The following is a 15469-nucleotide window of genomic DNA, read 5'->3' as shown; positions in this document are numbered from 1 at the left end:
TAAACTAATGTTATTTTATTGCTTGTTTCACATATGATATATGGTCTGCTGCATTAGACCTGACTACAGATGTGTCTGAGAATGCCCACTGTTGGTAAACCAAATAACACAACTGCCCAGACTTCCTGTTTAATGACATCCCTGCAGCTCTGTCCGATAGAACCTTTGACGACTGGCTGTGCAGTCTGAGCTCATGTGTACCAGCTACGAGTAACAGCGTAGAGTATCGTAAAGTTTCGTAAGTGTAAAGTTTCAATTCAAGAGTGATTTAAGAAATGTATGCTCTTTTTTTTTTTTTTTAACTTTGTTTGGTCCAGACATTTTATGAGCAGCCAAATTAATGTCAAGAGAATAACGAGCCAATTATTCACACATTCGCCAGTGAATCTCACACTCTTTAAATGTAACACTTCGTTTTATTGCTTTTTGATCTTTCGTGACAAGATTGTCTTTTCGTCTTGTTTTTCTTATTTTTCATTCCTGTGCTGTGTTTTCATTGGGGATCTCATATGAAAATCTACAATATCACACTCATATAATTACAAAACATTGAAAAAAAATAAGGACAGCATGATCTTTATGTAACTTCTGCAAAACAAACAAACAAACAAACAAACCAACCAAAAAAGAGACAAAGCGTTCCTTGCTGTGCTCTCAGTTTATTTCAGTGAGTTGTTTTAAAAGACATTCTGGTCCCTTTTTAAACTTCACAGAAAAAAAGACTTTATTTCATTTTATCTCCTTCAAAAAAATACTCACACACTTCTGCACATTTTCTTTGCTAAAAATCTTCAGTCATTGTAGGATTTGTTTGTTGTCAGGCATTGAGCATCGGTAACGTAAAAGATTGTCTTCTCGTTGTTTTTTTTGTTTTTTTTCATTCATGAGCTGTATTTTCAGTGATGATCTCATATGATAAATCTACATTATTACGCTTATGTAATTACAAAACATTTAAAAAAGTACAGCGTGCTCTTTATATAACCGCCATAAAAAGAAAAAGAGACAAAATGTTCCTTGCTGTGCCCTCAACTTATTTCAGAGTGAGTCGTTTTAAAAGACGACTCAGGTCCCTTTCTCAATTCACAGAAAAAAGACATAATTTAGTTTTATCTCCTTCAAATAAATACTTACACACTTCTACACATTTTCTTTGCTAAGAATCTTCAGTCATTGTGGGATTCGTTTGTTGTCAGGCACTGACCATCCATTACAAAAGACGAGAGGTAAACCGTTATGTGAAATTCAAACTGTTTATCAGAAAAGCAATATTTGTCCTGCACAGTGTACCATACTCAACTCTTTCTCTTTTAGAGAAGCTCAGTCAAGAAGCAGAATCCTATCATTGGTTAGACCGTCTTGTTAGCCAAGAACCGAGTGCGGTTGCACAATTCAAGCTAAACATCTCTGAACATCTTTTTTGCACTTATTTTCATTTGAAGTATGAAGCAGATGGTACAAAAAGGAGACATTTCAATTTTGAACATCTTTTTAATGCTCACAGAATTCTAGAATACATCTTTATTAAAAATTCTATGCTGGTGACCATTTCTTTCACAATTTTCAACTGAATAAAATAATTTTACATTGCATTAAATCAATGCTGCTGTGAAAACGAGTAAAGTCTATTTACATAATAAAATGTTTACAGTACTCTTAGATCCACACTGATAGTGATTTTCTTTGAAAATACTGATACAAATCTTTTTCTTTTTCACATTGTGCTTGGTACAAAATATGCAGTTTATTTTCACATCGATTCAATAAGAGAGGGCTGGGGGGGTTGGGGGGTGGGGGGGTGGAAGGGGGTATGTACAGAGAGCAGAATCAGGGTCATGTGGTGATCTGATGTGGTGCTTCCAGCATCTCCATGAGGAACGTGTCTATCGGTGTGTCACCAATCAGCTTAAAGAAGAAAAGGTGCTCCAGGCACTTCAGTCCAATGGAACGCAGCGCAGGCAGCCGCAGGAGGAGCTTCGCAAACCTGGACGAGCAAGAGATGTTCCCTTTAATACATCTCTAATTCTCTTATTTGTCTTACTGCCCTGATTTCTGTTCTATCCTCAGGTAAGATTAAACAACTGCATGGAATGCATGGTGTCTTGTTCTTTAGGGGAGCTGGCACCAGTACGTAAAATAATTGATAGATAAATATCATGGGGGATATAAAACTCAGTCTTTATTTCCTCTGCGTGTCATGAGAGAGGAGATAGCCTGAGCCTCACCTGCCAGGCTGATCTGGGTATTTGTGTTTGGTGTAAGATTCCAGCGAGGCATATACTTTTTCCCTCAAACTTTCCACTTCTGATGGGTTAGACAGACCCTTTGCATCTACAGATTCAAAAAACACATAGTCATCAGCTATTCTAAGCAGATGTGTTTTTTGCGAGAGAAACTAAAATGCAGCAAACTTGCGTTACATGTATAACATAATTAAAGAGAGGATTAACCTGGGTTAAAGAGGACGATGGCTCTCAGACACCCCAGCTCTGTCTTGTCCATCTGCATGTCTTTCATCTTAGATACCAGCTCTGTCAGTACCCTACAGAGGAACCAGAATAAAACATGAGACGCAGGGTTAAAGATTTGAGTCAAACATAAACCACATTTAGATGACAGAACAAACACATTTATTTAGGAAATTGCTAGGCAGACCTCATAAGGCCATTAATCCTTTAAAGACACCACGACCACATCCGGACAGAGTGTTAGAGTGAGTGTGGTAGGTAGTAACACAGACGAGGAGTAAACAGATTAACGAGGTAAAGGACAGTGAATGAGAAGGAGTAGTTTGGGATTCAGCTCTATATGGAACAGTTGAACTGAGAGGGTTTGACATTGTCGTTGACTGAACTGTGAGCAGAGACCTGTCGAAGATAGAGCCGACTCCGGCGCTGTGAGCACTGCTGCGGTGGACGTGCAGGCCCGTGGCCAGCAGGATGCCGTCTTTCACCGTTACAGAGCGATGAGAGAACGAGGCAATGAGCAGCTCATTCCAGCCTACACACACACACACACACACACACACACACACACACAAAAGCATGCTTGCACACTTAATCATGGAGGTCATAACTTGACATCACTTACATATTTTCACTACCCTGCTGTGGTACATTTGCACGCAATGTGAACTATAACAACTCCTTTCCTTTACCATTCAACATTTCCCTGCATGCCCTCTACACTACTGAACTGTTCCTGAGATATCACAGTATTTATGCAACTAAGACAAATGTGTCTTTATAGACTTGCACTAGTGTATGTTTTCAGTATATTGCCAAACTGTTTGTTGTATGTGGGACACAGGGCAGAGGGAAGGACTGACCTGCTCGTAAAAGGATGACCTGGTCATCCAGAGGTAGCTCAGAGAAGTGTGGGATCCTCTTGGCCCACTCCACCAGAGTAAAGAGTTGCTTATCGGCTGCTTGGCAGATGTTGGTGACCGGGTCGTTCGTCTGCCAGAGAGAGAGAGAGAGAGAGAGCAGCGGGTCAGCACTTGAAAGTAATGGCAACAGATAACAGGGATCGGTCAGCTAAAAACTTCGGGGGCTTCCTATGAGTACTGTCAAGATTATAGCCGCGTTAAAAGTATCCGAGCCATTGGCTTTGTCTGAGTTTAAGTTCCAAAAACAACTTCCAACAGCCTAAACAAACATAATCAAGTTCTCAGAAGATCCCAGTTAGACTCTGTGGGCTGAATCCCCACACGACAGTTTAGAGAGAGAGTTCTAGACTAAATTGCATTTATTATTATGGAGAGGACATGGAGTTATGCCTGAAGCAGGCAATGATTTGTAGCAGCCACAAAACACGACGACACGTCATCCATAAGGGCATAAAGAGAATAGGTCAAGAAATCCAAACAATGAGTCAAGGAAAAGGATGAATTAGAGAGTGCTAGACCATGGCCAGCGGAGGAGGAGATAGAAGGAGGCGTGTGGTGGTTCCTTACTGAGCCTCCTGAATTGGCCTCCATGCAGGCCTCTGTCTTAGGCTCCACGGCGAGCTCGGCATCCAGGATCTTCTCCACCGGCATGTCTTCATTAAAGCCACTGGTGGACACTTCGTTCTCTCCTCTCTCCCGACCACGCTGCCTCTCCTCCTGCACAGCTGCGACCATAAACACATGTCCACCTCCATCACTGCTCCCCAATGCAGTCGAACAGACTGTCTAAAGCTTCCATTATACCAACCCACTATGAGAAACCGAACAGTTCTACACTTTTTATACGCTCTGTGTGGCTGCACATTGCTTATGAATTCTTTAAAGGTGATAAAACTTTGTCCAGATCATTACTCGATAAACGCTTAAGTCCGTGATTTACGCTGATTAAAAATGAACGATGACCACGTAGTTTCTGTAACAATCGTGTGTGGTACTAAGCGTTGAGCTATGACAGAGTTGTAATTGTGAGTCTGTGCTACATGTGACATAATTCTAAGTGAGAAGTGTCCTGTTGATGAAGTTTAGTTTCAGTACACCCACCTTCCCTCTTCATGCCCATGGCCAGACACTTCTGGTAGCGGCAGTACTGGCAACGGTTTCGCTGCCGTTTGTCAATCAGGCACTCTTTATTGTCTCTGCATGTGTAGGTGAGGTCTTTCCGGATGGTTCTTTTGAAGAAACCCTTGCAGCCCTCACAGCTGTACACACCGTAGTGCTTCCCTACAAAATTGTACAGAGTGGCATAATTGTACATATCCTAACAGAATCACTCATCATTGTTTATAAGGTCTCTCCGACAATATAAAGCACAGACTGAATAACACTCTTTTTCTGATTAATCCAATATTTCCCTCTCCTACCTACACCATATGTCTATTTCAATACCTGGAAATTTGCTAATAATACATAAGCCACTATAAACTGAGGTCATTTGAATTGAGTGGCAGTGGCCCAGTGGGTACACTAGAGGCTTACTGGTTCAAATCTGAGGTGGGACTCTTTGAATGTTGACTTAGTACAGGAGGACTGCTGGTTCTAATGTCTGAATGTTGACTTAGTACTGGAGGACTGCTGTTTTTCTAATGTTTGAATGTTGACTTAGTACTGGAGGACTGCTGGTTCTAATGTCTGAATGTTGACTTAGTACTGGAGGACTGCTGGTTCTAATGTCTGAATGTTGACTTAGTACTGGAGGACTGCTGATTCTAATGTCTGAATGTTGACTTAGTACTGGAGGACTGCTGGTTCTAATGTCTGAATGTTGACTTAGTACTGGAGGACTGCTGTTTTTCTAATGTTTGAATGTTGACTTAGTACTGGAGGACTGCTGGTTCTAATGTCTGAATGTTGACTTAGTACTGGAGGACTGCTGGTTCTAATGTTTGAATGTTGACTTAGTACTGGAGGACTGCTGGTTCTAATGTCTGAATGTTGACTTAGTACTGGAGGACTGCTGGTTCTAATGTCTGAATGTTGACTTAGTACTGGAGGACTGCTGGTTCTAATGTCTGAATGTTGACTTAGTACTGGAGGACTGCTGGTTCTAATGTCTGAATGTTGACTTAGTACTGGAGGACTGCTGTTTTTCTAATGTCTGAATGTTGACTTAGTACTGGAGGACTGCTGGTTCTAATGTCTGAATGTTGACTTAGTACTGGAGGACTGCTGGTTCTAATGTCTCGGCCCTTCCACTGACTACCTGTGCTGCTCCCTTGAGCAAAGTACTTAAGCACGAGTTGCTCTACGGGTCCTGCAATACTTCTGTCTCCCCTGCCACTCATCTGACTGAGCCCAGAGACCTTTACTAAGAGAACAAAAAACAGTACTTGGGCTAAGGAAAACATTTAAAAAGAAGAGTTCTAATAAAATGACAAACAGTAAGATTGTGGTCAGGTTTGGCAGCTCTGGTTTGCTGTGGTGTAGGGTGTCTTGTGTTAGGGACAGTCACCAGAGGATCGGTCTCCACAGATGGCACAGATGTGTTTGGAGAGGGAGCTGGGGCTGGTGGCGTGATAGCTGCTGATATGGCTCAGTCCACCCAGACCTGGAGGAGGCTTCACATCCTCTGAGCTACTCACGGTGTTCAAAGAATTCATCTGGAAGAGGAAAGAGGACCGGATAGAAAGAGATGTATTAGCATGTTTGAGAGTACAGGATTTCAGTGAGAGCGGTTTAGCAGGTGTGTGAGTGTTTGTGTTTGTATGTGTGTGTGTTCAATCTCTCCTTGTGGCTGTTAATCAAGTGTTTTCTTTGTGGATCATGTGACCTGTTTTCTGCAATGGTACAGGGCAGGTTTGTTTACCCTGAGTGTTTACTCTTCACAGTTCTGACTTCAAGTAAACACTCATAGCAAATGTTTACTGTGGCTCCCACAGAGGGACAGGAAATACACAGGTAATGGACTGTTAGCTCCGTAACAATGAAGCACTGATAGCACGAGTTGACTTTGTCTATTCTCAAATAAGGCAAATTAGCCAAATGTGCATCAGATAAGCCAGATGGTAAACTGGCATGCTGCATCAACTTGACAGGAATCAACAAAGTGTAGTTTTAGTTTAAGCCAGTAGAGGGGGACATTAAACATGAAATGCAAGCATTATGGTCTCTCTGAAGAGTGCATTTGTGCTGTTGCTGGGATGTTAAGATAGCCGACCTGTGACACAGACAAACAGAATAATTCTCAAAGTAATATGGAGAAGGTTTGGCTTAGGGTTGTTTAATATGTTTCTCTTTAACCTTAGAAAAATAGCCCATTGAGACTTTTCCTACTCACACACAAACAGTGAGTGCCCTTGAACACTGACCTAAGCTGTCCAATGTGGTTGGGCATTGAGGCAGATGTTATGGAACACACACACACAGACACACACACATATACATGGGTGACCTACATCTTCCTTTGGCCCTCGTCCCATCCCAGATGAAGGCTGCAGTAGAGCAGTGTCTGCTCCTGCATACTGCATATAACCTCATACATTATTCACAGTGCTGTCCCCACAAAACTACATTAAGGGTTAACTCTCCACTCCGCAAGCCAGTCAAGGACCCTGGCCAAAAACACGCCCGTTGCGTCGGTGTCCTCTAAAGCATGGCATCTTACTTCCAATGCAGCTCAGTCGCATGCAGTCATAACACCCCCCCCATCCCCCCCTTCACCCCCACCACCACCACCAACCCCCCCCCCCCCCCCCAATTCGTACAGAGGAAACAGTGGAGCTGTCCGTCACGCTACATTAGCTCTCTATAGGACAGGCATATTCAGTGGGCTTGTCCCCTCTGGGGAAGTACCAGGCCCAGAGCGGCAGCAGAACGAGTGGGAAAAGAGCATTCCATCATTAGGTTGCATTGACCTTATGTTGTGTGACCCTGGGCAAGACGAAACGTGGGCTAATCACTAAACAGACTGGGAGATCATGCAGCTAAAAGCCCGTGACCTTAAAGATAGATCATACAAATACAAATAATACTAAATCATAATTTAATGAGCTTCAGGACTGAATGTAGAGCATGATTCATTCAAACGGTTCTGCATTAGTTTTGTTTAGATGTCTGAATCATTTATCAGCGCACACATCAGAAAGTTCAACCATTAACTCAGCCTTTTTGTGGGACTATAACAACACCACATATTCTCTGAGACAAAACCTCTCACTGTACAACTCTAATCTGCACTACTATACCATCTTAATAGAAACAGACAGGAGAACTGAGTGCAGTATATAGGTATGTGTGGATGCTGTCATGGAAATATGTCCTTTATACCTGTGGACCATTGAGTCCTCCATAGTCCATGTGGGTTGTGGTTGGCATGGAGACAGAAGGGGAGGAGGTTATGACGGAGTAGGCGGAGCCCAGACCACTGATGACAGATGAGTGGTGTGCGACCATGCCGCCGAGGGGGTTCTGTGAGGGTTGGGAGCCCAGGTGAGCGTGGCTGACCTGCACAGGAGAGTCTGCAATCAAAACCAGAAAACAGTTGGCTTCAGAGACCAGGAGTCAACTGAATCGTCATCATCATCATCATCATCATCATCATCATCATGTTTGATCAGACTTAGTGCTGTTAAGTTAAACACACAGTTTAGGTTTAGAGTTGTTAAAGCGAGGAAGAAAACAGACAGGGTTGTTACTAAGCAGTTCGTCAGACAGAGGCAAAAGACAAGTGTAAACAGCATCTGCAATACCATCAAATTACCAACTAAGTCACAATTACATACAGAAAAGTTCACTTAAACAGTTACCAGGACAACCACTCAAAGACCATTACCAACAGGATAAAAAATAGAACATGTATTTGAGCAGTTTTCTCAGCAGTATATATTTTTAACGGCGAGTTCAGAGCATGTCTGTGAACAAGTGTGTCAAGGTGTGCACCCATAGAGCACTTGAAGAGCCAAACATATAATATATATATAAGCAAAGCAACATACAATCAGAGCTATTTTAGTTTGGTTAGTTGGGATGTTCACTTAAAACACCACAAATTTAGAAAAACAAAAAGCATTCAAACACTATTGGTTGGTCTTGAAAATCTGTTTATATTATTGCTCTCAAAGAGGCTTGGTAAAGCTATTTTTTTCCTGCCAGTTTTGTAAATATAGAGTATGCAGTATGACAGGTTGACATTTCCATTCCAAAGATGTTCCAAGGCATCTGGGAGGCTGTGTCAGTCACGGCTAATGGGCGGTGGCATTTGCATGCAGCATCGTTGTGGGGTCACAGCAGTGACTGGTATCTATACCCGCCAATCTCAGATTACACACAGTACCATTTCATAGGTCAGCTAGACAGCACGAACCAGACTACACTTGGCACGACATCCCACTCTTTTTACACACACACACAAGCACACAGACACACACACACACACACACACACACACACAGGCACGCACATACATGCACACTAGCAGACATCTAACATTCATACATTTCCTGAAAAGTTCAAACATGAGTCGCTTAAAACGTAAGCAGATGTTTCAACAGTCACAACAGTCACAGCGTGAAATACAGCTATAAAGCAACACCATTCACTTCACTGCATTACAGGTCTGCTGTCAGACCAGCTTAGTAGGTATTTAAATTCATTGCAACACAAGACATGCAAAATTTCCTTTCCCAGCGGGTTGACGGTAGTGGAATTAATTGACAAATTTGTGGCTAAAACACAACCATATTTACGTGAAGACGGTAAAATACTGAAAACAATCCTACAACACCACCCGAAGAGTCCTTCCTCTTCAAGTTAGGATCAAAAGACCAGCAAACTGTCAACCTCCCAGTCAACAGAAAGGCAAAAATCCTACAGTTTACATTCACTCCTATGACAAACACTAATACTCTCTGCATGAGCTTAATACAGAAGCTTTGTCTGTTTACTCACTATCACAGCACTTTAAGGGCATTATGAATGGCTGGTGATGTCCAGACATGGCCAGTGTGTTACACCTTTCTCTGTCCTCTCACCATGTACGCATGATCACTGTACCCCCTCATCTCCTGACTGCATCTTAAACACTTCACTGGAGCTGTGAAACCCAAGACGTCTCTCTCTCTCTCCCTCTCTCTCTCTCTCTCTCTGGACTTTCTCTGCGTTTGTATGAGAGAGTCATAAAATCAATGTCCTATAAATATCAAATTCCAACTGACAGGCACCAATCTCAGGAAATTTCCATGCTTCTATTACCACAAGAGCAATGTAAGATCAGCAGATAGACTCCACTGCCTTATGCTCCCTCTCTCTTTCTGCCAAGGTTGAATTAGAGTAACTATATAAGTAATTAAAATCTATTGTATAGTAAAGATTTGTGCAATTATCTGAGGATGATTAGTAAGAAAATTGTCTCATCAAAGAGACAAATATTGACTATTTGGAGGAAGCATTTCACTGCCTCTATACAACATAAACACCAAATAGTTCTGTGTATTTCTGTGAAAGAAAATTTGATAATCTATCAGGCCAGGTAATTCACGACATGATTTCATATGATGATTGCCTTTGGCACTTAAGTGAAGCCAAGGGTCAAAGGTTACATCTGAAACTCAGCTCCTATCACTTTTAAAGAGAGGTCTCTGATAAGGCTCAGACTGAAATTACCTGTCAAACCCATTGATGATCCGTCCCCTCTTTCACGGTGCTCCGCAGAGAGCAGTTTTACTGTTGTTTAATATTTTTATTTTTCAGTCAGTAGTTATTTCTATGGCTCTGTATGTATGTGACAAACCTTCTTTTTAAGAACTGTGCACTCTATGGTCTGGTACACTAGCCGTATACAAACAGTGAGGAAAACGAAAACAAAATTTCTTTCGACTGCAAGAAAAGCAGCAGCATCACAGAGAGGGAACTTTATTTAAATCAGTGTCACAAATAACAAGCATGAGAATGAATCTCTCCACAGAGAATAGAGGCTGTAACATTAATTACAGCTAATGAGACTGATGTCAGATCAGTGATGCCATTTAATCCTCTTATCCTCTGGTAAGCGTGTCCAACCTGTCTATTTACCGACGGGCCAGCTGTCATGTTTGTGAAGATGAGGATCTGCGTCTGTGCGTGTTTGTGACTGATTGTGTGTGAGTGTGAGTGTGTGTGTGTGTGCATGTGTGTGTGCGTGTGTGTGTGTGTGTGTGTGCATGCATAGACATATATGTGAAATCTATACAGTCATACAGATGTTTCAAACTGTAAACATATCAGACATATTAAAAATTGGTAGTGTTACCTATTTACAATGACAGATGCCGTTTTTTCTGCAGGCCCACTGAGGAGCAATTGTATCTAAAAACAACGCTTGTTCACAGATGATGTTAAAAAGTTCCACTCATTAAAACTGAGTACTTACTGAGGAAAAATGGTGCTCTTCCCACAACTTTATAACCTGTCAAGCTGATTTCCATCATCTCCGTGGACTGCTGCTCTCCAGCAGTTTCATCACACATAAGGTAATTATAGCAATCTGGCCCTCAGAAAAAAAAATCTATACTTAATCACATTTACATTCAGCATTATGGCACTTTGAACCAATACTTGGAAATCTCAGAGGCTTCTGAGGCCTCTCTTCATCCAGTTGGATTGGGCCATATGTTGTGATTAAAGCTTAAAGAAGAGGCAGAGACAAAGCAATTCTCTACTGAGGAAATCCTCAAAAGAATCAAATGGAGAGAAATAAACCAAGCATGAAACAGAAGGGCACACATCTCCTCTCCCCCTCATCCTGATCGGCTACAGCTATACTACTGGCCACGTGCTTATACTTCACCCAGCAGAATTATCAGACACACGCTTATTGAAATTAAATATGAAACACTGTGAGTGGTGGGGGGTGGGGGGGGGGGTGAGGGGTAGGCAGGAAAACTGCATTAAACCATGCCGCATGTGGGAAAAGGATCCCAGTTATCCCGTGGCTTGCCTTAGGTAAGACCATGTCGCTAATGTCAAGCCATTGTATCCTAAGATGATGCTTTTGCCCACATAAAGTGCTGAAGTGGTTATAGATTTTTTGACCTGCCATATAATAAACAACATCCTATTAACTCCAGCTATGGAGGAAGCATTAGTGGACAGTCTTGCAGGTCTCTAGGATTGGACCCCCCCCCCCCCCTCCAGAACCTAGATTAATTTTTCATTATACATAAAAGTCCAAAAGCCCTTCCATATACCGGTGAGATAGTCAAGATTATGGAATGATGGAATGATGTAGTGTCCGGCACAAGTGCGAACTACAGTTGTGTGGATAGAGTGTTTGGGATGACCAGCTGACAATATAAAATGTGGGATTATCTTCATATGACAGCTATGAATAAACACACATACAGAGGAACTCCAATGGTTTGCATGTACTGCTTTCTAAACACTGACCCCAGTTCCTCCAGTTTCCAGACATTGAGCAGTCTACAGGTTTAGAGTTCTGGGCAAGTCTGGACAAGTCAAGCCCTGGTACAAAACGAACCGAAATGTGCTTTTCCTTTAATGTTTACTAGAGTGAGCCCGGCCATAACTGGGGCAGAAAAATTGTCAATTATATTTGTGAACTGATTCGCCGCTGCAGCGAGCAGTCCGTGCGGACCATAGAGCTTATCTCTGAGTGAATGTTATCTAATGGATCAGGCATGTACTGGCTATTTTTGTACTTCAAAATATTAGACCATAAAAAGCTTTAGTATTCATTAAAAGCGTGGACCTTCTTGATGATGTTTATTACTCAAACAGGCAGGAGAAATCATGAGAAGAGATGGCCTACAGCCACTCTCTCTTTTTTTTCTCTGTCAATCAATCTCAACTGTACCAGCACAGCAGAGAAAGCATCTGAGTGCACACGCATAGCTAAACGGGCGAGGAAGAGGCAGCACCTAATGAGTAATACCCAACGACTGCAGTAACACTAGCTTGGCACACTGCCATTACATCACTGTTAGGTGGAGTGCACATAATCTTCACTTACTATCCCTCAAGGTGTCTAACAGGATTGTGAAGCAAGATGCCAGATTATCATCTGAGAATATATTTCCCCTGATAAATGTATTTTTATTACTTTGCAAGCAAAGTAATACAGAATGCGAGACATCCCTTTACAGGAATAGCTGATACATAAACAAATAAATGTTTACTCAGGCAGGAGAGACGGCGCTGCTCTGGCTGTAGGCACCTTGACTGTGCTTGGCGGGAAATGACATGGATGTAATGCGATTAATTGTAGTGATATCAGGAAGTCTCAAGGCTGCGAGTGACATTAGTGAACGCGGTTCTCAGCATGCGTCGGCCTTGCTTCAAATAGACATCAGAGTGTGTTTTAATTAAGCAAGAGTGAATCTGGGAAATGTAACATGAAGGGTGTTAATGAATGTAACACAGCAGGCCCAGGGGGTCTTCATGTTAGACCAAAAATGACAAGCACTAAGACTTGGATAAAACAAATACATAGACACAGGGATAACAGTTCAGAAACATCTACTGAGAAACAGGTGACTGTAACAACACTTAGACGTGATTCCTGACCAGCTAATTTGAACTTACCTTGACTGATGGCCAAAGAGCCATCCAGGCTTGAGAGTGTAGTCACTTTAGATCAGTCTAATGCTGAAGAGGCACTCACAACAAGTTGCCAAGTCCACCTGGGACTGTGTAACAGTGATGACTGTAGGTGCTTTGCAGTCATCATGGTTATTACCACCTTTCAAAGGTGACAAGTGTCAAATGCCTCTCTCCTCAAATAGGACACGAGAGCACTCAAAATAGCGTAAGAACTAAAAATAGGACATTTCACTTCAGGATATTGCTCTTTATCATTACTAAGCACAATAGATATTGAACAGATTAATCTATAAAGAAAAAGAATCCAGAATTGGCCTAAAATTGGCCGTAAACTGGGAGATGAAAAAGCCACCTTCTAACATTTGCCAGTTTTGCCACGCTCTTTGAACACTGTTTACAGCAAAATGAAAAGGTAATGTAATTTCTTTGTAATAGTTTTAAAATATACTTTACGAGATAAATTGTACAAATTGTGCTTTACAGCTGCGCTAGTAGATTCGACCAAATGCGATCTCAGTGATCGAGTGTAGGAGTTCAGAGCTGCCCTGGTAAACTTCCTTCAGAACATTAACTTAATGACAGCTGTGGCAGAATCAAACGGTTCGCAGAACTAACGCAGGCCCACTCTTTACCGACCCACTACCTACCGACCCACTACCATTAAAAACAACACGGCAGCAAACAGTTAAAGAGACGCGTTAGAAAGGCCATAAATTACATAAGCGCAATTAAAATGCCAACCCCTGACCCCGACTGAGAGGAAGAATCACAATCACCTGACTTTAACATTGGCAGTGCCTCGCAGTACACGAGAGGACTACCAACCGCATTGATAAAGTGGTTACGCTGGATTTATAGCCGTCCCGTCTAAAGTCCGCTGAAGGAATTCGGTCTATCAAACCTCCATATAAGGAAAGTGTACTGCACAAACAAACAAAACAAAAATCCGTCTGTGGGAAAAATCCCCTGCCTAAAAGACCAAAATTAAATAGACAGCATGTACTTACTTAAATGAAGGTAAGGGTCGTTATTGTCCATGATATAACCTATCTTTTAATGTGACTGTTTCCTTTAAATGATTCTTGTTTTGCCGTCACAGACAGCAGCATCTCCTCCTCACCGTCCACAGCTTGACTGAGCTCTCGTGCCACACACAGAGGGGCCCTACTGAGGGGGTGGCGAAAGTAACTATTCTCGCAATGACCGCGTAATTACCACTAATTCGAGCTACACACACACCATACAAAGTCACGGACATTGCCATATTTCGAAATATGACGTTCTTAAAAGTTATTGCCTAATCACGAGCGACGACACATTCTTAAGAAAACGGGATTACACGTCACAGTATAAGATTGTAACATTTAAACTACATCCGATTTTTTTGGTCTTAAGTACCATCTACTAGTTGCAAAATCACAATCTTTAACATTTTTTGAATATATATTTTTTGGAAAAGACTGCTAATAAAATGAACTATGTTGTGCTTATCGCTTCGTTTTTAGATACGTTGCATTTTAGTTGCAGTCCGCTCTTTTTCATAGGTTAAGAAACAATTAAATAGCTCACATCTTTAAGATACCTAATCCATATCATATTGCTTAAGGCTGGTAAAATGAAAGATTTACTGAAGTCTTAGACATTCATATACAATTCTCTTGATGATACTACAGAAGGACATACTGCTTACCAGTATGAGGCGAAGTTACTACTATCAGCGACACGCTAAGCTCAAATGTGCTTACTGCTGTCTGACTCCTGCCTACGAGGAGCTAGGCTGCTGCACGTTTGTTCGAAGAAATCGGAACAAAACGAACTGTACTTAGTTTTAAGATTTGCTCAGGAGTCTGAAAACCCCTTGAAAGTACCCCAAGATCCCCACCTCAGAGTGCGGGGTCATTTAAGGGTGAGCTCCCGCTACCTCGGGAGGTTATTCAGGAGTCACTGGCTTTCAGAATTCTGCATTCACATTTAGGGGACACAGAAAGTGTCGCCCATGATGACCAGTCTGTCCGTCTGTGCCTTCTCCCATCGACTGGGAAAGGCACCTAGGCTCTCCTTGTAAAAACAAGCAATAAAAGAACGCAGGAGGATACTAACTAAGATGAATTGCTTTTCTTCCAGCTCATTCTACACTAATCAGGACCTTTTCATGTGTTTGCTGTTAGACAATATAAATTGGTGAAGTCAAAGAAAGGGACTAAAAGGACAATTTATCAACCCTCCTTTTATCTCTCTAATGGAGCCACATGGCCTGAGACATCGGTATTGTCCTGTTCAAAGCAGAAGCAAATCTTGGTGAATTCCACTTTACAAATTCAAATTGTGATGAGAGGGATAAAATAGCCTTTTTTCCCGCCTTTTGAACATGGATCATTGAATTTAATTGTAATTGGAGATATTTGTAAGGGATTGAGAAATTGTGCAAACATTTCTTGCAAGCATGCAAGAAAATCTAGTAGGCTCTCCAAATCACTGTAAATTTGTGAA

General features: G+C 41.8%; 1 protein-coding gene across 1 annotated transcript; it reads right to left on the bottom strand.

Annotated features, from left to right (window-relative positions):
- Positions 1 to 1773: 1773 nt before the first annotated feature.
- Positions 1774 to 14095, bottom strand: rxrga (retinoid x receptor, gamma a). The gene is made up of 10 exons (XM_030773249.1): positions 13987 to 14095; positions 7712 to 7902; positions 5898 to 6045; positions 4490 to 4669; positions 3956 to 4113; positions 3329 to 3458; positions 2868 to 3000; positions 2451 to 2542; positions 2226 to 2331; positions 1774 to 1984 (listed from the first exon to the last, which is right to left on the bottom strand). Exons 1-10 carry the CDS (start codon positions 14015 to 14017, stop codon positions 1834 to 1836), a joined length of 1320 nt encoding a protein of 439 aa, XP_030629109.1. The 5' UTR covers positions 14018 to 14095; the 3' UTR covers positions 1774 to 1833.
- Positions 14096 to 15469: the final 1374 nt, after the last annotated feature.

Source organism: Chanos chanos, chromosome 5, assembly GCF_902362185.1.
Source record: "Chanos chanos chromosome 5, fChaCha1.1, whole genome shotgun sequence".
In the NCBI taxonomy this organism is placed as follows: domain Eukaryota; kingdom Metazoa; phylum Chordata; class Actinopteri; order Gonorynchiformes; family Chanidae; genus Chanos; species Chanos chanos.
Note: the sequence above shows the minus strand (reverse complement) of the source record. Positions and strands in the feature narration are given on the sequence as shown.

Coding starts and splice junctions, on each gene's coding strand:
- rxrga (XM_030773249.1), bottom strand. CDS start 14,017: ATGGACAATAACGACCCTTACCTTCATTTAA. Junction 4,114..4,489: donor CATGGGCATGAAGAGGGAAG/GTGGGTGTACTG, acceptor TTATGGTCGCAG/CTGTGCAGGAGGAGAGGCAG. Junction 3,459..3,955: donor AGGCCAATTCAGGAGGCTCA/GTAAGGAACCAC, acceptor TCTCTCTGGCAG/ACGAACGACCCGGTCACCAA.